Source organism: Gavialis gangeticus, unplaced genomic scaffold (genome assembly GCF_001723915.1).
Source record: "Gavialis gangeticus isolate Ggan-Ray unplaced genomic scaffold, GavGan_comp1, whole genome shotgun sequence".
In the NCBI taxonomy this organism is placed as follows: Eukaryota; Metazoa; Chordata; order Crocodylia; family Gavialidae; genus Gavialis; species Gavialis gangeticus.
In genome coordinates this window covers 60,412,741-60,435,561 of record NW_017729029.1, presented here as the reverse complement: position 1 = coordinate 60,435,561, position 22,821 = coordinate 60,412,741, and the positions used below count along the sequence as shown (strand labels likewise).

Below are 22,821 nucleotides of genomic sequence, written 5' to 3'. Positions count from 1 at the left end.
AGAGCTCATCCCACAGAACAGACCAAGTTTGCCCTGAGATAATTCCTTATTCCTGCAAGTCTCGGTTCTACTGCCCCTATACTGGACCTCACAGCTGCAGCAAGGTAAATCTTGGCGAGCCCTAGGTGGCTTCCCCTTTGGGTTGTAAAAGAAATGTTAGGCCCCTCTTTCTGTAGAAAAGGTTATCCCGGAGTATCACTTGCTTAAAGATCACTCCTTTCACAGGCAACTGGAAAGGAGACAAACAACAAAACCATTTATTATACAGAAGAAAAGAATTACATAAGAAAACTTGACCACAGTCTTGAAGACATAAAACAAGATAAGAACAGCTTCTTACCCTCTCATCTAGCTACACATTAGTCTTCCCAAGAGTCCTGCCAGTATTTCCAGAGTCCAGATTCAGCCAGCCCTGACCACTGGAGACCCTGAACCTCCAAAACCTGAGATTCAAAGACCACAATTCTCCCACAGTTAGACTCTTAAAAAGCCTCCATATCCAGCCCCCTCTCAAAATTATTCTAGTTACTCATGAGTCAGCAGCATCCTCCAGAAATTTCTCCCTCAGACACCTGGTGTTCCAAGACATGATGCACCCCTTCTCTCAGATGTCTTTGCTATACAGTTGATTTGCTCAGTTCAGGCAGACAATGCCTTGGGTGCCCAACCTAAGAAGGTCTCTTTCTGCCTGTGTTTGGGAGTAGCATTGCCTTTAAGTATGCATGCCTCAGTTCCTCGGCTGAAACATGTCCAAAATTATAAAGCTATGCATACACAGTATAACATAATCTATACAGCAGTAACAGTAACATAAATGGATAATGCACAATGTGGGCTTTCCAATGAGACCACACATGCCATATCAGTATTAAAAAACACAAGAAAACATTCATGACACAGTGCGAACCTCCAAAACAACAGGGTTCATGACAATGACTGTAACATATTTCTCCCTAACTTCATTCTCTGAAATGTCTGAAGCATATTAGTTGAAAAACCTCCAAAAACCAGCCTCAGGCAATACCCAGCTTGGGAAATTCTGATCTGAGTGGTTTATAATACTTAGCCAAGTTATAAACCACTAGAAACAGAATTTTACAATGAAAGTTTCAAGCAATTTTAGCCAGAGCCATTAGTACCTGCACCACCTCCTGTCATTTATGTTATTATCACCAGTGTATTATCTTGTGTAAAAAGGACTACTATATTTAATATTAGAACAAGGCAATGAGTATTTAAATTCTGATTTCTACTTGTTACTGTTGCATTGCTTCCCTGTGTTACATTGAAAAGCCAACTGTAAAACAGTGATGACACTTTCCCATTTTCTTAGATAGTGTGAAGCTTAATTAGTTCATATTTGCAAAGCATTCTGAGATCTACGGAGGAAAGGTACTTTGTGTGGGAAGTATTGTCATCTACACAAGCACACACAACACATAAAATGATAAATGCCAGCAGGAAGAACAAAAAGAAAAAAACAATTATGTTAATAAATACAGCAGAGGGCACAGTGACTAGATGCATAATTAAATAAGGGAAACACTCCAATGCATTTTTTTCCTTTTTGAACACTTGTTACTATCAAAAAACCAGTCAGTATTCGCTGTTTGCCAAAGTTTCTTCTTTAAACATGACAAAAATATAAATGACACAGAAAATTTCAACTCACACCAAAGTACTCTGATGATTTTTCCTTTTTTTCTTTTGGGGCCAAAAGGATTCATATTTGTTGCCATTTTCAGTAATCTCTCATTAGGAAAGGCATCCAAAAATTGTAAGATTTCCTTGGATTCACTGCTATAGCCATTGCTCTCCTCCTGCCATAAAAGACAAGGAGCACTCTGTGATAGCACTCTCTTCCCCTCCTTTTAAATTTCTGCCACTTTCAAAAAGAAAAACTAACTGGGGCAAAGGAAGAAAGAGGGTGATTAAGCTGTTCATCTGGGAAAAGAAAGATTTGAGTTCTGGTCTACATTAGTTTAGTCCAATGAGAGTTTAATGTAAATATTGTTGGTGAAGCACATAGCTGTCTTAGTCCTATAGATACCCTAAAGCACTCATGATAAAAAGTGGCAGACAAGGTTCTTTGGGTGAATCTGATATCTTTTATTAAATCAACTTCAATAGTTGGGGGGAAAAATTAGCAAGCTTTCAGTTAAACCCAAAAGCTTGCTAAATTTTTTTTTCAAACTACTGAAGTTGGTCTAATAAAAGATATCAGATTCATCCAAAGAACCTTGTCTTCCTATGTCTTTAGAGCAACACGGCTACAACCTACACCCCTATGATAAAAAGTGAACACTTAAGGTCCCACCACTAGCCCTTTCTCTATACACATGAAGCTCAGATGCACATGCAATGTAAAATGACATAAAAGTCTACCTCGTAATTTACCCACTTATGTACTGGCAATTGGAATATAGTACTGCATCAAATAGCCTGACAAAATGTTCACAGATGGCATAAGTACAAAGCATACTTAAATTTAGAAATATCCTTCTCAAATAATAAATGATTTTAGCATTATTAAGGATATGGACTTTGAGTCTGGAAACAGCCTTTGGTATAATGTGCTTCTATAAACATACATCAGGAAAGCTTGTTAGGTCAGACTGTCAAAAATCATGCCTTACACCTTTACTTGGAAAGGGGATTACTAAATGTTCTTTATGTTTGGGTACCTCCAGGCAATCCCAAATTTATACTGTTCTCAAAAACAATTTAGCTCTGGTTCTTCAGATAATACAACAGCAAAGTTCCTAGGCGCATAATTATCACTGAAAATTTTAGAGGTTCAGATGGTTCTTTTGAAAAACAAGACCAGTACACCAAGCTGATCATTCACTCATATTGCCTAACACTTCTTCTGATTTTAAATACAAACATACCTGCCTGTTTCTTCTCCAAGAGTTCTGGTGTTAAAACCACCTAGGAGGCTGGCTGGCTACCTACCATGGATGAATTGGGCACTTATGGCTCATGCTAGCATCAAGGATCTTGAAAATTATATACACTATTCTCACACTGCCATCCTGAGTAATTCAGCATTTTAGCCTTTTATATTCTGTAAAGAATTGTGTGAAAGGAAGAAACTGAAAAATATAAAACCCCAAGTCTGCAGCTTTCAAACATGGTTCACTTATATAACAGGTGTCATATATATTAAGAGACTCAGATTAATAATTTGGAAAGAATTACACAAATGCATGAACTTCAAGTCTCATGGAATTGTTTTAAGATCCAATCAGCCTTTCTTCCTTTAACATGAGAACCATATTTAGAACATAACTGAAGTACCAATCGGCTATATTATACTGCTGAATGCTAAGATACTAATTGAATACATGTTCATTCCATTAAACAATGGATAGCTTAGTTGAAATAATAAAACAAAAGAATGACTCCATGTCAATTACCAGTATGAATTCTTTTTTAAAAAGTATAGTTTTAAAAATGTTATTAAGTTATTTATAGTCAAAATACTATTTTAATAACAAAAATCTCTCTGGAAGCAAACTGCATCTCTAAATGAAAAATCCTTAATACTTAAAATGCTCTCTAATTATATAAACAAATATCGCTTATTAGTCTAACATAACTGTGTTTCAACTGGTAGAAAAAGAAGTTATAATTTTCAGGCTGTAACCATTCACTGACCCCTGCCTCTATAAACATAACTTTAAAATCAACAAACTCTAGATTAAGTCTATCTCTTCACAACTGTAATGGCAAAAAGAAACTGTACTGTATAGTCATATGTGCACATAAATATATAACATCTAATGCACTGAAAAACCAAGATAGTATTAACTCTTCAACTACAAAACAGACAAAAGTAAAATGTCAAATTAACTGCTAAATATTTCTTGAAAGTAGAAAGGTTTCATGTTAACTCAAATAATTATATTTTTAAAAGCTATGTATTATGTAAATAGGATCTAAACCAAGTTATACTAAAGAGGTGCAAAACTGAGCAAATATGTAAAAAGGTCTATGCCCCAGAGATAAGCTGGCCAAGCTCTAAATTACTTAAAATCTTAAAATTCTCTAATGAACATGAAAATCCTGATTAAACCCAAAATAAAACAAGTTAGCTGCCTAATGGGTACAATATCAATTTAAAAAGTCACAAGTCAAGTCAAGTGCTCTAATGATCCTTTCTGACCTCATATTCTATGATACTGTAACTGTATTATAGAAACTGAACCACTATCAGACTTTAATGTTTAGATGAGAAAGGAAGAGTAAGAGATCCTCAGCAAGTTTTCTAAATGATCATATTACTTTAAAGCTAGAGAGCGAGATTCTCTGCAACATTTTAGAAAACACTACAATATTTAAAGGAATCCTCTGCCCACTTTTGAAATGCAATAATACATTTTTTAACATACCACATGCCCCCAAATAAGATACACATCTTGTTTGGGGAAGGTAGGATTAAAAAAAAGTATTTTTTCAGATTCATGGCTGCATGGAGCAGAGACAGAGCCTACTCTTCAACTTATTCCCCCTTCTTTCCTGCTCAGGCCAAAGCTATACTTTTTACCCTCCCACAGGCATGGAATCATACAAAATCAGGGCTGGAAGGGACCTCAGGAGGTCATCTAGTCCAACCCCCTGCTCAAAGCAGGACCATCCCCAACTAAATCATCCCAGTCAAGGCTTTTTCAAGCCAGGTCCTAAAAACCTCCAAGGATAGAGATTCTACCACCTCTCTGGGTAACCTGTTCCAGCGTTTTACTGCCCTCCTAGTGAGAAAATGCTTCCTAATACCTAACCTAAACTTCCCTTGCTGCAACTTGAGACTGTTGCTCCTTCTGTTATCTGCCACCATTGAGAACAGTCTTCAGGGGAGGGCAATTATTTTGGGTGGAGGGCTGCTGAGTTTTGGCAAGCCAGGGGCGGATAAATATTAATTTTCTAAATGTTTTAGGGGTCCCGCAGGCTGGATAGAATGGCCTGGTGGGCCACATTTTACCCACCCCTTGCTAGCTGCATCCTCTTTCCAACCCCACTTCAGGTAGTATTAAATCCCCTCTCAGTCTTCTTCTCAAGACTAAATAAGTCCATTTTCCTCAGCCTCTCCTTAAAAGTCATGTCCCTCAGTCCTCTTACCATTTTTGTTGCCCTCTGCTGGACTCTCTCCAATTTGTCCACATCCTTTCTGTAGTGGGGACCCAAAACTGAACACAGTACTCCAGATTTGGCCTCATCAGTGTTGAATAGAGGGGAATAATCACTTCCCTTGACCTACTGGCAACACACCTATCGATGCAGCCCAGTATGTCATTAGCCTTCTTTGCGACAAGGTCATACTGTTGGATTATATTCAGCTTCTTGTCCACTGTAACCACCAGGTCCTCTTCTGCCCAGCCAGACAGCCTCCAGCCTGTACTGGTACATGGGGTTGTTCCATCCTAAGTGCAGGACTTTATACTTGTCCTTCTTGAACTTCATGAGACTTCTTTTGGCCCAATCCTCCAATTTGTCTAGGTCACTCTGAATCCTAGCCCTACCCTCTAGCATATCTACTACTCCCCTCAGCTTGGTGTCATCTGACGGTGCACTGTATGCAACTTGCTGAGGGTGCACTGTATGCCGTCTTCCAGGTTGTTGATGAAGACATTGAACAAAACCACCCCTAGGAGTGACCCCTGGAGCAATACACTTGATCCTGGCTGCGAACTAGACATCAAGCCATTGATTACTACCCTCTGAGCATGATGCTGCAGCTATTTTTCTATCCACCTTAGAGTCCATTCATCCAGCCCATACTTCCTTAGCTTGCCTGCAAGAATGTTGTGGGAGACCCTATCAAAAGCCTTGCTAACAGCAAGGTATGTCACTTCCACTGGTTTCCCCACACCCACACAGCCAGCCACATCATCATAGAAGGTAATCAGGTTGGTCAGGCATGACTTGCCCTTCATGAAACTATGCTGATGGTTCCCAGTCACCTTCTTTTCCTCCTCCAATCACTTAGTAATGGATTTCTTGAGGATCTGCTCCATGATTTTTCCAGGGACTGAGGTGAGGCTGAGTGGTCTGTAGGTAGTTCCCTGGATACTTCTTTTTCCCTTTCTTATATATGGGCACTATGTTTGCCCTTTTCCAATCATCTGAGACCTCTCCTGATCTCCTTGAGTTTTCCAAGATGATGGCCAGTGGCTCTGCAATCTCATCAGTCAACTCCCTCAGCACCTTCAGATGCATCCCATCTCGGCCCATAGACTTAAATATGTCCAGCTTTTCTAAACAGTCCCTAACCTGTTCTTTCACCACTGATGGCTGCTCAGTTGCTGCTGAATTAACAGCAGATTTTTGTTCTTCAGCCAAAAATTATTGCTAATTCAGCAGGAGCTGTGAAAGAGTTAATACTGTAGTTGCTTCCGAGGACTCCTTCCACCTCTCCTTCCATCTGGCTCACCAGGAGGGATAGAAGGAAGAGAAGCAGCAGCCATTACAGCATCTCTATGCTTCTATCCTGGACAGAAAAATTATCTTTCTTGTTTAAGACATGCACCCCAAATTTGTAGGGCTAATTTTGTGGGGAAAGATGCACGGGGTATGCAAGTAAGTACAGTACTTCTGAGGTTGGCTGTGGCTAGCATGTGGTTTACCAGAAACCAGACAACCTTTATGAGAGATTAGGACAGGAAGCGAATACCAGTTGATTTAAATTAAATTACAGAGGTAACATGAGCTATCTTAGTATATGATATTTTTCCTGAATATACTAAAATAGCACTTAAAATAGGCTCCATACACTTTCAAAACAAATTCTCAAATACAGACTCTCTGTACTTCTTCATGCTCACAGCATAGCCGGTATGTATTTTTTCTTGTATAAATTAATAATATTTTACAAAGACCTGCTATTAACTTCTACCAGGCATATGTTGTTTTTTTCACTTCACTGTTTTCTAGGGCAACTGGGAGACTCTTCAGTTGGGCAGCAAATAGCTACTGAAAACTGGCCACAGAGCTGAACTTTGTTAATGGACGGTAGTGTACTGATAATCCAGGAATGCTGGTGTAAGATCCGGGAATGCTGATGGTTCTGTTGTGGGGTGTAGTAATTGTGGGGGTGGTGGAAATATGTTGGCAGGTTTTACATTTCTTGGTATGGCATGGTCTGGATCCATTTGTTGTGTTCTGGGTCTGAGGAAGTTTGCTTCTGGTGATGAGGTTCGCAAGGAAACCTACTACATCTCCACCACCTCCACAATTACTACACCCCACAACAGAACCATCAGCATTCCTGGACCTCCAGAAATGTAATATATCTCATCAATGCACCAAATGACCTGATGGAAAATATGCAGGAGAGACGAAACAACAGCTGCATACCAGAATGAACGCACACCAGAAATCTATCAAAGATAAGAATACCCAATTACCTGTGGGGGCACATTTCTCACAAAAAAAACACTCTCTCTCCAATCTCTCAGTTCTAATCCTCATAGGGAATTTACAAAACACCTGTCACAGAAAATCTTACGAACTTCATTCCATCAACCTACTGGATACAAAAAATCATGGACTAAATATAGATATTGGATTCATAACACATTATAACCTGCTTAACATTTGACTCCCCAGGTACCTCTCTACTATTTACCAGCTACATTCATTCCCTTTTGCCCCCCACAACCTCTCTCTTATCCATTGACTCCTCAATTGACATCTTCACTGACTGGCCTTCTTGCATGCATACCAGCCTCTGGCTTCTTTACTATTCATTCCATCATGGAAGAGCACAGACCAACTGCAGATGCTTCCTCAGCCTAACGAAGGGTATTTGTACCTAAAAGCTTGCAAAGAAGAAAACTCGCTAAAAAATTTTTTCCAACTACTTGAGTTGGTTTAATAAAAGATATCAGATTTACCCAAAGAACCTTGTCTGCCTATGTTCTTAGACCAACATGGCTACAACCTATATCCCTGCACCACAGAATCATATTACATTCATATGTTAGCTGATCAGCCTTATGTTAGATATGTGCCACACTAGATATAACCTCACAGTCAAAGAGAGAGCAGCCTTTAGGATAGATCCAAGTGTAGGACCAGGAATTCAGTTTGGATGTTCAAGCAGTATAAATAAGGAATCATTCATACATTGTCATTACTACCACTGCAGCAAATGCTAAATTACAAGATAAAACTGTGATCCCACAAGCAAACAGATGCCATACCATATTAAACAAATTAGAAGTATATAGCCACTCACAAAAGGCTGTTTTAATTTCAAATGCTTGTAGCTTAGTAGAAACCTTTCACCCTCCTAAAGGTTACACAGGTCCTGAAGACATTAATGTTATTTCATTAGAAAAATGGTAATATGTGATGCAGTTTTGCTAGTAAATAATATTTTTCTAGCGAAATATAATTATGGTAGAGAGAGGTGGTTAGCTTCATTAATCTGAAGCCCTACAGATAACAGAGCAGGGTGGCACCTTAGGCCTCAGGCAGATGTTATTTCCATCAGGCAATGCTGCTCAATGGAAACTGTTATTCCACATGACCTGCTTCATGTTCACAGGGCAAGCTATCCAAAGGAGAAAAAAGTTCCCTGGGAACCTGCTCTGCCAGAGCTCACCAACAAAAGCACTTGCAGAGCTCCTGGCAGGGGCTGTCAGCCCCTCTCCCACACCTGCAGGTATGCTGCTAATGAAAAGTCAGCTCTGAGCTCACCAGCTGAGCTCCCCTGACCTTTTCGCAAAGCAGGGGAGACCTGTGCAAAGCTGGGGAGATGAAAGCAGCAGGGCTAAAACTCTTCCCAGACACCTTATAAAGATACTTTTGTATATATGCTTTTCCTCTATCCCCAACATACTCCTATTGTGTGCAAGAAAAGCATGTCCTGAGGCAGCAGAGTTCAGGCAGCAGAGTTAAGCATGAGTCATAGACAGTCCGTTGCAGGAAGAAGGGCTGGGAGAAAAAGCAGTCCACCCTGGGATGCTGGAGGACCTGGCCAAACACTGGCCCCTGTGTATAACATGCTACGCGTTCAAATTAAAGTGCAATACAAACAAGACAATAGTCTACCTTTAGACTTTGTTGCTAGATTGCCATTTTTGCAACTGGGTATCACATGATAAATTGTCTGAACGTACAGCATGTTGCAATTTATTGCTCCATGAACACACTTTGCTGCATTGCTCCATAATCACACTTTAAATGTAGCATCTGTCAGGGGTGTTACACACTAATTCATCCAGAACTTTTGAAGGCAACAGCACATCATCAAATATAATTATGTAAATTAACAAATTAGTCATTTTAGTAATATTAGTCATTTTAGTAATTTAATGAAGTAGAATAAAGCCATCACCTTAATTAGTGTGTTCAAGGACATTAAAAAGCTGATGAAAGCAAGAAAAGAAAGTAGCAACAGTAGAAGGCTGAAAAGCATCAGGGGAGCAAAAGGTGACTCCAAACAAAATAAACATCTATAAATTTGTCAGTGTCTTAGACCTCACTTTAGCTAAAACATGTAAGCATATTAACTTTGGGCTTACATAGTACTCTGTCACACCATGATCTATCTCCAGGGGTAGCCATAAAAGCCCCTGGAGACAAAAAAATTACTTGTACCCTGTTCTACAGGCAGTCTGCCCTGCCCTCACCCACCATGCCTTGATGTTAATTGTCAAAAAGAGTGTGGGAGGCTGCCCTGGTCTTATCATAATAACCACCAGGTTGGTGGTGAAGGCCTTGGGGACCAATTGCATGGCTCCGTTTTGCCCCTACACCACATCCCAGGCCTTGCAGATGTCATCTTCATTGATGTTCCTTCTTGATACTCACACAGCCCTTCTCTGGGCCCTCAGACCCTTTAGCCTCAGCCATCCCCTCTCTGGGCCTTCAGACCCCTTGGTCTCTTGCACAAGCCCTCCCTGGGCTGCCAGGCCCTTCGGTTTCTCACTCGGTCCCTCTCTGGGCTGACAGACCCCTTTGGTCTCCTCTGGGACACTTTTCTTCTTCCGCTTTTCCTGGCCTCTCTCTAGGCCTCTGACCCTTCACTGGGCCTCACACTATCCCCCAGCCCTTTGCTGGGCCTCTGGACCCTTCTAGTCCCACTTTCCCTTTCAGGCCTACAGGTATTACAGTTCACTCTTGAGCTGGCTTTTGCTGCCCATACCTTGGCACTTTGCCTCTCATGGCTACTCCCAGGTGTGACCCTCTCCCCAGCCTCAGGCCCTTCACCCATCCTGGCTACTCTCAGGTGTGGCACTCTCTATCCACACCCCAGACACTTTGCTCATCATAACTACTTCTGGTTGTGGCTCCTCTCTGCCCACACCTGGGCACTTCACCCATCCTGGCTACTCCTGGGTGCAGCCTTGGGCACTGGCCCTGATCCCAGCTTTCCTCAGACACTCTACTTGTGGGTTCATTGGTCCTCTCACACTCTAAGCCGTTGGGCCCTCTCTGGGCCTCTGGACCTGCATAGACCCAATCTCTCCTGGCCCCTCTCTGGGTCTCTGGACATGCATGGTCCCACTCTTTTGTGGTCCACAGCTGCTGGCAGCTTTGCAGGCTGCCTAATCTCTTAAAGTGCTAGGCACCCCAAGTGACCTGCCATAATCAACACAATGAGGCACATATTATAAGCGCTACCTTAATATTAATGATCAAAATAAAAGTAAGAGCCAGATACTTAGAGAAAGAGATGGGACTATTTACCCATTCCAGTTCCAGCTGGTGCAATCTCTTTTGAGAAGATTTCCACAGCCTTTTTCTGCTTATGGTGTACAGCAAGCCAGATAACCACTTCTCGAGGACCCTGTTTCCAAATATTATAAATAATGAATTCAACAGTCATAAGTAAAGGTTTACTTAATATGCATAGCTCTAGTACATTTAAACATAAGGAATCTTCCAAAGATGAACTGTCATTACCATAGCTGAAACTCTATAAAAAGACAATCACTGGGCATGTCTATGCATATAATTAATGCAACTGGATAAACTCTCGTGCAATTTGAGCTGGAGTAATCTAATCCTGATGTCACTGTCTACATATACATTTAAGCATAGTAATATACTCCACCATCAGACAATACCTCTGTCTGACAGCACTATCTGATGGCACTGTAAGTTAGTCTACACTGGCCTAAATGCTGTGCATGTGTAGATGGTGATGCTTTACTGTGCAGTAAATTAGTCTACTGCACCGTAAAGTGCATGTATAGACACACCCACTATGTACTAATACAAAGCAGTAACATAATTTTCATCCATCTTTTTGTTAAAAGATTTTCTAATTCTTTTCTTCAGTTATCCTGGGTGCATCTACGCGTGCCATTAAAATGAGGCTAACTTTACCAAAGTTAATGGCTCCCAGGCACAGCGTCTACATGTCCACTTGGGACCACAGCAGTTTGAGCTAGGGCGGAGCAGCCCCAGGCTGGCAGCAGGCTCAAGGGGTCAGCTCTGAGCTCTCGGTCATAGCATTGGGCAGCAGAGGAGGTGGCTGGGGCCCAAGAGTGCTTCACATGCAGAGCCATGCCTCTGGGCAGCAGGCAGAGGTCTGGCCCCTTGCAGCCTAGGTACAATGTATGCCTGGGTCAGTGTTTACACATGCATTTAGGCAAGGCTATTTTTGCCACTGTAAGAAGTACTGTCCCCAAAAGTACTACCTTAACGGGCTGAAAATTAGTTTGTAGCAGTCTAATAGAGTCACATGTGTAGATTATGACACTTTATACCACAGTAAATTAGTCTACTGTACAGTTCAGCATGTGTAGATGCACCCCCTGAAAACAAATGTTGGATATTCCCCAAACTTCAGAAAATTGTATAGTTTCCTGCCTTGTCCTTTGGAATTCAATTTTTACCTCAAATAATATTCTCAAGAAGAAACACTCAGATTCATGTCCAAAACTTGGTAAAATCTTTTTGAAACTTCCTCAAATATTGTAAAGTTGTTAATGAGTCAGTTTTATGGCACAATATATGTCATAAATTAAACGTGTGCCACGGCTTTGTTTATGCTGTGCTTTCAGTGCCTGCTCCCCTTGCTGGATCCTGGCAGCTTTGAGGAGGAAGCTGCCTGATTAAAGGCAGGGGAACCAAGATCTGGACCTGAGGGGGTAAAAATGCACATTGGGATAAGGACTTTGGGAGATGGAAGAGGAGGGGCAAAATATTTATTTCCCTCCAGTACTAATCCAAAGAGGATGGAGGACGACAAACAAGTATTGATATCACAGCACAGATGCCTATCACGTGATCTAAAGGTCAGATCTAAAGGTTCAAACCCTGTGGATGAACCATGTTGATGACCATCTACTGTTATGAGAAGGAATTTGATATATTTCTTTGGGGGGGTTCAAAAACCATGGAGATTTCATAGAAAGAAGGATGGTAAATGAGCATTACTAATGTTGCAAAATAAAGGACTTCAATTTTAGAAAATGCCAGATCTGCAGTTGCATAAGCAACCTCAGTTCAGACATTTTGCATGAATGCATTATAACAGAATTGACTTGATCACAAACTTTTTAAAACACAACCCCTACTTCTGAATGCATGATAGACTGTGTTTAAGGGAAGAATAAAGGTGTACAGTCATATTGTTTGAGATGTTGTAAGATGTTAGTGAATGAGCCAAGGGAATATAAAACAAAACCAGTTTTGTAGTGTCAGCAATTTAGGAAAGTTGGCTTGGGGTTTTTTTTATCTCTGCCTAGGAGTTGCCACATGATGCAAGGCATGCTGTCCAAACCAAACTTCGCACTTATGGTGAGAAATAGTGTGAACCTCCTTTTCTGGGAGGCTGACTCGAGGCACTGCTGTCCTATTTACAGAAGTAGTGAGTACTCCCAGAGGATAATGAAGTCAATAGGAACTATAAATATGTACACATTATGTAATGCTAATCTCTCTGAAGAAAATCAATTTCAAATTTGGTTCTCAGAACTAATGGACACTTGATCATATACTTTCTGTACCTCATTTACCATCTGTAAAATAAGAATAATTATTTCCTCTTGTGGGACAGGTTTGTGAATATAAATTAATGATTTGAAGCATTAATTTCTTACAATGATAAGCATAATAGAAAAATCCATGAGGAAACTGAAGAATTTGAATAGCATACAGCAATGGTTGTCAACCAGGGGTACGCTTACAAGTAGGGGTACTTAAAAAGGTCATAGAGGGTACACAGAATGCATGTACAAGTATTGGCAATTGTCTTTTTTTGGCTGACATGGCCAATAAATGCCCCGTGCATGTACACAGCCTGGCAGCCTGGAGAGCAGCTGGGTCCGGCTGGTAAGTCTGTAAGGGAAGGGGAGTGGTGGGGGGCAGGTTGAGGTCCCCGCAGCGAGGAAGGGAGTGGGGGTGGGGGTGGAGCTGGGGCAGGTGCTGTACCGCCAGAGCAGGGTATGGGATGGAGCTGAGAGCAGCTTGTCTGGGGGCTACGGGCAGGGAGAGGAGGAGGGGGCAGTATGGCAGCTCCTGCCACTGCACGCACCCCGGGGGGTCATGGGGAGCATGTGCCCCCAGATCTGCGTGCAGGGCAATGGTGGGCTGCCACTGCGGGCTGGGGCTGGGGCAGTGCTGGGCTCTTTCTGGAGCTATATTCAAGGCAGGCAGCAGCAGCCAAGAACATAATAGATAACATTAAAAACAAGAAAAAAATATAAAGGGGTACATGAGCTGAAACTTTGAGACAAAAGGGGTACACTTGTTAAAAAGGTTTAAAACCCCTGGCACACAGTAAATAGGGGGGAAAGACATCAATTAACAATGGGCATAACACAAACTATCAAATAGCTCTTTTCAGGTGAATGTTGTTTAATAAAATAGTATGCAATCATGCATTTCAAAACTGCAACAAAATGTATATGCACAGTATCCTAACTAAGGTTCCTTGAAATTTCATAACTTTCGAATGCTTGACTTCATAACCCTGATCAGGTTCTTTTAATACAGTTTTCTGTGTATTTAAAGGAATCAGATTAAAGTAGACTATGTATGATCCTGGGAAACAAAATTATTGGACAGCTGTATAACCATTATAAAGCTAGTTCAGTGGGGAAGGAACTACACTGCAGAAGGACGTTAAATCCAAGCATTTAAATTAACAGATGCAATGATAAATTAATTAATTTCTGCTGTAAAAATTAACAGTTCGTAAACAGCTCATCAGCTGTACTTATTTAAGCAATTCTAAAGTGCAGGTCTTCTCACTAGATTCATAGAACTGAGTGCTGTCTGACATATACCTTGCTGCTTTATAAAATTTTACAGCTGACAAAAAAGATTTAGATGCTACCATTTTGTAACAAGTTGTACTACAAATGTATAACAGGAAATACAAAGATTTACTGCTTTTTTTTTTTTTTAGACGTTCACATATCAATTTAAAAAAAGAGATTACAGACACAGTGTTGCCAAACAACACATCCCGTTTATATCTGTATGCAATTGTTGTGATACATAATATGAACATGTAATTTAAGACTAACAAAATGCATACTCACAAGGGGGGCTAATTATAGTTGCACAAGTAGTCTTAATTTTGCATTCCCAGCATCAGTCCATCCTAGCACTTGACAAAGTTGGTTGTTGCCTATGAAAGCTCATGGCTGCATACAGGTGTTACATTTATACCAGGAGAATTACAGCTCCCCTGGTAGAAACCATGCATGTACAGGCATTCACATAGTCTCTCCCAGAACAAAAATGGCACTTTTAGGAGAAAAGTAACCCAAGTCCTACCAGGTAGAAGCTGCCCTGAGGTGAGTTTCTTTCAGGAGAACAACTGCCTGTACACTTTGTTTGACTCCTCCCAGGGACCAAGAAGAATCAAACATCAAGGAAGGGCTCCTGTACCTTTGGAGACTAGGGTCACCCCAGTCTGGAGAATGTGCTGGAGGCATCTGATCCTGATTCTTTTATAGAATGAGAGAAGAGGAGCAGCCACCCACTGCTACCTGTCACCTCCTCAAACCAGGGTTTAGTGCTGCACACTCCAGTGACTGGTCAGGTGAGCAGTGTGGGGACTTATGGTGCCACTCACTCTGTTCAGCTCCCAATGCCCAGGAGCTAAGCAAGCTGAACAGTTGGGCAAAGTCCTCCCTCACTCTCTACACTAGGGGACTCTCCAAACTTATCCAACACTAGGACCATCCACGTCTCAGGAAGGCACCAGGAGCAAGGGAGAGAGGGCAGTTGCAAGCTGAACAGCTGTACTGTTCCCTCTTTCAGAATCATTTCTAGCGGTGGAAATGGAAACTTTCCACCGCTGGAAATGAATCCCTGTGTGAGCCCCATGCCTCACAAGGTTCCATCCTGTGCTACCTGGTGCCTGGCTTCCAACTAACATGGCTAACCACCTCTATAAAAAAAATACATACATTTTTACATGATAGTAGCTCTGAAATTTCCTCCAATAACTTCTTTTAAAGTCAGAAAAAGAGAACACATAAAGATTCAAAGTGACTAATGCAGTTTTTAAAATGATTAATTAAATACTTACACCATCTATATGCTTTTTTGCATGCGGTCCATATGTCTCTTCAGAACCTAAAATCTGTATGTTAACTGCACTATAATCTTCATACCCAAGTTGACTGAAAATAAGGCGAGTCCTGCAACAAATTATTTATTAGCCAACTACTTCATAAGAATGATATGCAATATCCCAGTACAGCCCATGGATGTAAACTCTGAATTTTATGTAAGTTTGGATTTAAATACCTCTCATTGAACAAATACATTGCTATACCATATTTCAAATGATGCATCTACACATACAATTCAAATGATACAGCTATACATGGGCACATCTACACATGCAATTAATTTGAAGCAATTAACCCCAGTGCTTATTGAGCCAGAGCTTATTGCTCCCAAGTGTACTATTTGAATGTGCACCTGAGACCACAACACATTGAGCCAGGTTGGACCAGCACCAGCTGACAGGAGGCCTAGGGAATCCGGAGCTGCTCCAACTCAGCTCAATGTGCTGCAGAGGGGCTGGCTGGGGCACAAGTCTTTTCCACTGAGGAGTTAGCCAGAAGGCAGCCCCCACACTGAAACACGCTCATGCCCCAGTCAGCTGGGTCAGCATCTACACATACACTACTGTGCTTGAAAAATTCCACAGTAGGGTAGTACTTGTATTCACAAATACTACCTTGCTGTGGAATTAATTAGTTTCCTGCAGCCTAATAGGGCTGCACATGTAGAAACGAGACATTTACTATGGAGCTAATTAGTAGATGTGCTCACAGTCAAGTGAGGTATTTCCAAAATTTGTCCTGACTGCTTAACTCTAAGGGCCTGCTCTTATTCCACCAATTAGGCATTTATGTGGATTTAGACACTTAGGAAGCTGCCTATACATGTGTTGGCAATGGCGGTGGGGCGTTTTAATTAGAGTGGCTCTTGGACAGACGCTCTAATTCAAATGGCTCATGATTACGCACATTAAGCCACAGTGCATTTTAAAATGACCACAGGACACTTTCTCTAAAGCTCATTCAATGATGTTCAACAAATCATTCTACAGTTTCTCCTAATGACATGGACAATTGCATAAGACAGCTTTTAGTGTCTTCAAAATAATATATCATTACTGGACCTATAATTCTTAGGTTTTGCACAGCTTGGAAGAGACATACTTAATCCTTTCCAAAAAGCCTGACATACTCAATTATACTGGTGTACAATCAGTATTTAAATAAAACAGAAATAGTCATGTAAACTCCACCTCAATTGAAATTGTAATACATTATAAAACTTTGACAATATGAGAAAAAGGCAGCATTATTAGAGAGAAAAAAATGTCAATTTTGTGAACATACCATATAAGAGACTTAAAAAAACATATCAAATGCCCAGTTTCCATTTAATAGCTTCAGTGCCTCTTCAACACATCAGATAGATGAGGTCAATGCACTTGAAGAGCATCACAGTATCTGGCACTCTCACCTGCTGCCACTGTTTTAAGAGATTTTACCAATACAACCATGGAAATTATGTTTGGACTGACAGAATCTTTCATACCTATGGAGCAGTTTAAAAGACACTTTCTGTCTATATTCAATGACGTATCTATATGGCACCAGAATAAAGGAATTTAATATTAAATTATACAGGTAAAATTACCTTAAATAGATAAAATTAAGTTAAATTATATTTAGGTAAGATATTTTTCTTTTCCACTTATTGTTGGTGAAAATTGAAACTGATGCCTAAAATAAGGTATCAAACCTTATATCTAAACACCAAAATAAAAGTGGTCAGATGTGCTGAGTAACAGAACGTAGCACATTACCAAAGACAAGTTAAATATAACATATAAAACTAACTGTAGACATGAAAATTTAAAATATATTTGGTGCGTCAATTTTAGTCCTTAGCAGTTTTAGCTGGGGACCCTGACTCATCCTTGACCAGACTTGCAGTGAGTTTCTTTTAGCACTAAAATCACTGATGCTGTACAGAGAACCTGTGTAAAAGGGTATTATAACTATCCTGATTTCCTGTCTAGATTCCTTGTTGTGGCTAGCTTAATTTCTCATTCAACCAGAGTTTTAAACCATTCACCACTGCTTATTGTGGGAAAGTTCTTGATTTTAATAGAATCTGTTCCCTTTTCTGAGGATTGCCGAAATCTTCTCTTACTTGGTGTACTTATAACATACAGGTAACCTTAAACAGCATATTTCGAGCTTTTACAATGCACTAGAATGCCGCAAATGCATTAAATGTTTTAAAACTAACTTCTTGAGGCACATTAAAGGGTGCTTTAAATGGCTGCTTCTTTACACATTTTTTAATCATTCATTTTGAACAATGGAGAGGAAGGAAGTGAGGAATAAAGAAAAGGAATGAAGAATAATAATTATATATGTCACAAGCTGAATCTGAAGAGATGCTGAAGACAGTTTATTGAGAGGAGCTGTATATCGGGAGCACGTTAGCCCAATGCTTTGGGAATTGCACTGGCTTCTAATAATATACTGGATGGAATTCAATGTGTTGGTTTTAGCCTATAAAAAACAGAGGTTCTCTTTGTCAAAGCTGTTGAGGAATATGAGGGCTGAAGTAGAAATGGATATATTCATGGGTGGTATATTACGCTGCAGCATTTAAATATATGGATCAGGCACTCAAAGCCCTGGATGGGCACTTACAGTTCAATTTTTATACCTGAATAAATAAAATAGATGAAATACACTGAACTGCTGAAATGGATAGCAAGGCTGTCAGGCTGCCTTACAGCTAGAAACTGGTCATTAGTCAAAAGTAGATAAGCATCACTACTGACTTAACTTTCATCATATGCCTTGGCCAGTAAGGTTATCTAAACCAGGAATGCTCTACCTCCAGCTTGTAGGCCAAATGCAACCAACAGAGCCCATTGCATCAGTACCACAGGGCTCCCCATGGGTCCAGAAACTTGGCCGTGGGAAGCCATTAATATAGTGCCAAACTCCCAAACCCCGTGTGCCCTGCAGAGCCCGACAGTATCTCCTTCCCCCTGTGTGGATGGGCCACACCCTCTTCCCCCTGTGGGGCTGGGTTGGGACTGGACCATGCCCCCTTTTCCATTAGCAGACCATGCCCCCTTTTCTACCTTACAGGGCTAAGTGGAGCTCCTTTTCCCCCTGCTGGGCTAGGCTCAGTCCAGCCTGACCTCCCCCCACCATGGCTGGATAGTGGCTGCCATGCTGGCCCCAGGTGCTGGATCAGAACCACCATCTGGCCCATGGTTAGATATGGCACTGCCCATCCAGCCCGTTGAGTGAAAAGGTTGAGCGCCACCACCAGCCTAAACAAACACATCTAACTTCTTGCCCTATTGCCTGCTTTTTGATAAATAATGTTACTGATATTTCATAGCTCTAGAATGAGTTTGGTAAAAGAAAAACAGGTTCTAAATTATACAATTTATGTCTTGATATCTCCAACCATTTTAAATAATTCCATCTTCTAGGCAGCCTCTTAGACTGATGTGACTGCCATCTTATTAGTACAGTTTACCAATTTATTTTGATTTTATGCTTCTTAAAAGAAAAAATAAAGTGAATCTGTATTGTATACTAACCTTTTCAGAATGCTTTCTGCTGTTCGCCTTCCTTTTTCCACTGCCTTCGGCCCACCTACTGGGCAGACAGCTGTAGCTCTGTAACCATCGAGGTAAGTGGCATTTACCTAGTGATAAAAGGTTATAAAAATGAAGGATTTGCCCCTGATTTACTCTAAAAGGTCAACAGGCAGTAATTACCAACATATCCAGAAGGAAAAGAAGCATAATTTTTTTCTCTGCATGTGGTATGCGCCTTCTTTGTTATCATGCACATCCAATCATCACTTAGTCAAAATGTATATATTGGGTTCTTTTTTCATACATCTAACAATAAAAGTCCAAGCTACGTGTGTGTGTGTGTGTGTGTGTGTGTGCGCGTGTGAGTGTGCACGCACGCACGTGCAGATGCATACAAAATATCTATCCATCCATCCATATGTTAACTTAGCACCTGAGTAAACACAATGTTCTACAGAACTGAAAAAAATATGTGAGGAAATTTTACTAACATAATATTGATGTTTCAGACTATTATTTTAGTTATAGTATATATTCTAAACATGTCTCTTAATATTTGAGATCTGTAGAATTATTATTCTTACTATATTGTCTTGAAAGGTAACATGCTCTATATGAGAAAAAAGGGTTAAATATGCACTGTCTTTTTGATTTATGTATATCTTTATTTGTTTCTTAATTTAACTGGCTATCTGGAGCTATGCACTTGTATGGTAGATACTGCTGGAATTAACACCTTTCTATTGAGATTTATTGTAACTCATTTGTTAATATGGGCCTTCATTGCTGCATATTTTATTAGTCATTGATACTTTTAGCATTGACTAAATAGGTGTAAAAGTAAAGAGATGAAACTTTAGTAGTGATAACCGGACCTGAAGAAGACTGCTGAACACTGTTAAAAAAAAGTTTAAAAAAGAAAAAATATCTATAAAGCACATTCTACTACAAAAAAAATCTTCCAGATTTTGTAAAATGTTCCTTTGTTTGAAAGAAAAAATGCACAACTTAAAATAGTAGTTATGATGAGGAACTTCAGTACAATTTTGACATTAATTTTGTATTAAATAAAATACAGCCAGTCCAGAATCTTTAGAATGTGTTTTATTTTTTAAATGCTTTTTTTTCCTAAACAGAAAATGGTTAGCCCACAATTAGGACCAGTTAGCTCTAATTTTGAAAAATTATTTCAAAATCCTCTCAATTATTATTTTTAAAGGTATTCCCAGTGATCAAAACCCATTTTTTTTTCCAGATCTCAAAAATACTTGCTCTCCCAAGTACAGACCACATAACACAAGTGGAAGTTGTTATTTTAACATTGTGTTTCTTGAAGTTCTTATTTAATATGCAAGAGACTGAAAACATGAAGGGCAGAACACAATATTTTGTACACACAACTGAAATTATATACATACATACATACATATTATGAATTCAAGGTATTATTAACTAGGTGATACTGTGGAAAAAATTAGTTTCTGATTACATTGCCAAATTACTGATGGTTAAGAACAACAAAATGTTCCATCATAAAGCTAACAAAATTATTATTAGGAATATAACAAATGAAAAACTTGAAAAGTGTACGAGTAACTGAGAAACATGAAATAGGGATATTCATTAATTTAAAATATACTCAAAATTAATGATTTTAAAGATGTCTTTGTTTTCTACACTGCAGTCACTGTGGCCAAAACTATACCTTCTCTACTTTGAATACAGTATTCTTTTTAGAATCTGAAATAAATGATATATAGTTGTCATACTTTAAAATTGATACATTATTCTTTCAAATTGGCAGAAAATTAAAATGTGCTTGATGTACTTTAAAAATGTGTGTATAAGCAGTACCATTTTACAAACAATACTATGTGCTTTTTTACGTTATAACTGTTTTCTAAAAAAGAAGTGTTTTTCAAAATGAATTCAGTCATATAAGCTCAGCTATGGTAACACTTCACCAAGAGTTTTAATTTATAGGACCAACCTTGCTTTCATGAAAGTCACTTGAAGTTTTGCCATTGGTTTATATGGGAATAAGATCAAGCCCTGTATGCACTTCAATACAATTGCCCCAAAATTGTACCCTTCCAAGTGCCACTGGTAGATTACAGTAATAAATAAATAAATAATTGTAGTTACATAGCATTTTCTAAGCAGGAATCTCAAAAACCTATTTAAACATTAATTCATTCTTTTTAACAGCCCCCCTGTGTATTATGTACACAGAATTTTATTTCCAAGAATCATCAAATTAACTTTTTACACTGAAGCAGGAGTAGATGTGTGTGTAATTAAAAATGACTGAAAGCCCTCATTAAACAAGACATTGGGACTAAGAACAGCATTTTTGTTTAAAATGCAATGTTAGCCTACACGACCATGTTGCATTACGGTCTTCCTCAAAGGCTTATAAATTAACCTTAGTTACATCTGTTTCTCAAAGAATGAAAAAATAAGAGTTTTACCTGAAGATGGTATATCCTCTTCCTCCAAAATATCAAATTTCTCACATCAAGTGCACTTCATACTATATCATTATCAACACAATAAAAAGAATACCTTATAAAATGTTGAAGGAGGTGATCCTTTTGCTCCATGAACTTTCACTGCTCCACCTTCAATGCCTGTAATGGTTAACAGAAACAGAGTTTGACTGCTTAATATACAAAATGGCCTTAGGACTCTGAGCAATTGTTGTCTCCTACTTGATAGCAGGAGATGAAACACATAGGTATAATTCTCAATAAATCACAGGTGTAACTTATAGGGCTGTTTATATCTGATGCATAAAATATTTACAAGAGGTGTATTAAGATAAAAGTCTTGGATCTTTGGGACTGAGGACACGCCTCCTCAGTCGCCTTGACTGAAAGTGATTTGAAAGGGAAGCAACAGGTAACAAAACACCTCACAACTGATTGCCATACACCTGATTGGGTGGAGATGGCTGAGTTGGTTAAGAAATAAACTGTAGGAGAGTATGGAAGTCTGTTTAGGGAAATTGTATAAAACATGGAGAGCTGGGAGGAAAGTTGTGTAATTGTGGATCCAAATTAGCTCTAATCTTTTTGCTACTAATAGTCTAGAGAGCACACTTCAGGAAAAATAATAAACTTGACACTGAACACAGGAACATCAACAAGAAGTCTGACAAAACACTGCCATGTATTAGGGCTTGATCTCCTACTGAACCATTACACTGGCTAAGCTCCCACTGACTTCAGGGCTAAGTACAGAGGTTCAAAAAGCCCAAGACAGAATCAGCTCAAAAGCTGCAGATTTTTTAAAGCTGCATAGCTTGACCTGATAACAAACTGAACTGATGTTCAGTGTTTGGGTGGCCAAGAGAGACAGAAGCCTGAACTAGCCAAGGCCAGGAGCCTGGGGGAGTGCTCACATGCACCACCCATCATGGCCAGCTGCCTAAGAGCTAAATCCAGCCCAATGGCACACCAAACTGGCATGTGCTCAGGCCCACCCCGATGAGAAACTGGAGGGGTGGGGAGGGGAAGGTGGCTCAGCCTGGTACAAACCCCCACAGAGGGGTCTGCCTAGTATGGGGTGGTAAGCCCCTACTGGGGACTTTTCATAATGCCACAACCCAGCAAGTCAGGCTGGGATTGGCTCAGCCCTGCCTCCTCACCAGGAGAGAGTGGAACTGTTCCCCACTTGGCTCACCGGGCTATGAAAAGCCCCTGGTGGGGGCTTTCACTGTCTCATGCCAGGCAGATGCT

General features: G+C 40.0%; 1 protein-coding gene across 1 annotated transcript in view; it reads right to left on the bottom strand.

Moving 5' to 3' along the window:
* LOC109300836 overlaps positions 1-22,821 on the bottom strand; it is a 115,358-nt gene that overhangs the window by 55,543 nt on the left and 36,994 nt on the right. The window contains exons 9-12 of the mRNA XM_019521680.1: positions 21,647-21,711; positions 19,082-19,188; positions 15,503-15,614; positions 10,696-10,795 (exon numbers count right to left, since the gene is read on the bottom strand). Of these exons, the coding sequence (XP_019377225.1) occupies positions 10,696-10,795; positions 15,503-15,614; positions 19,082-19,188; positions 21,647-21,711 (384 nt within the window). The remainder of the gene's footprint in view (positions 1-10,695; positions 10,796-15,502; positions 15,615-19,081; positions 19,189-21,646; positions 21,712-22,821) is intronic.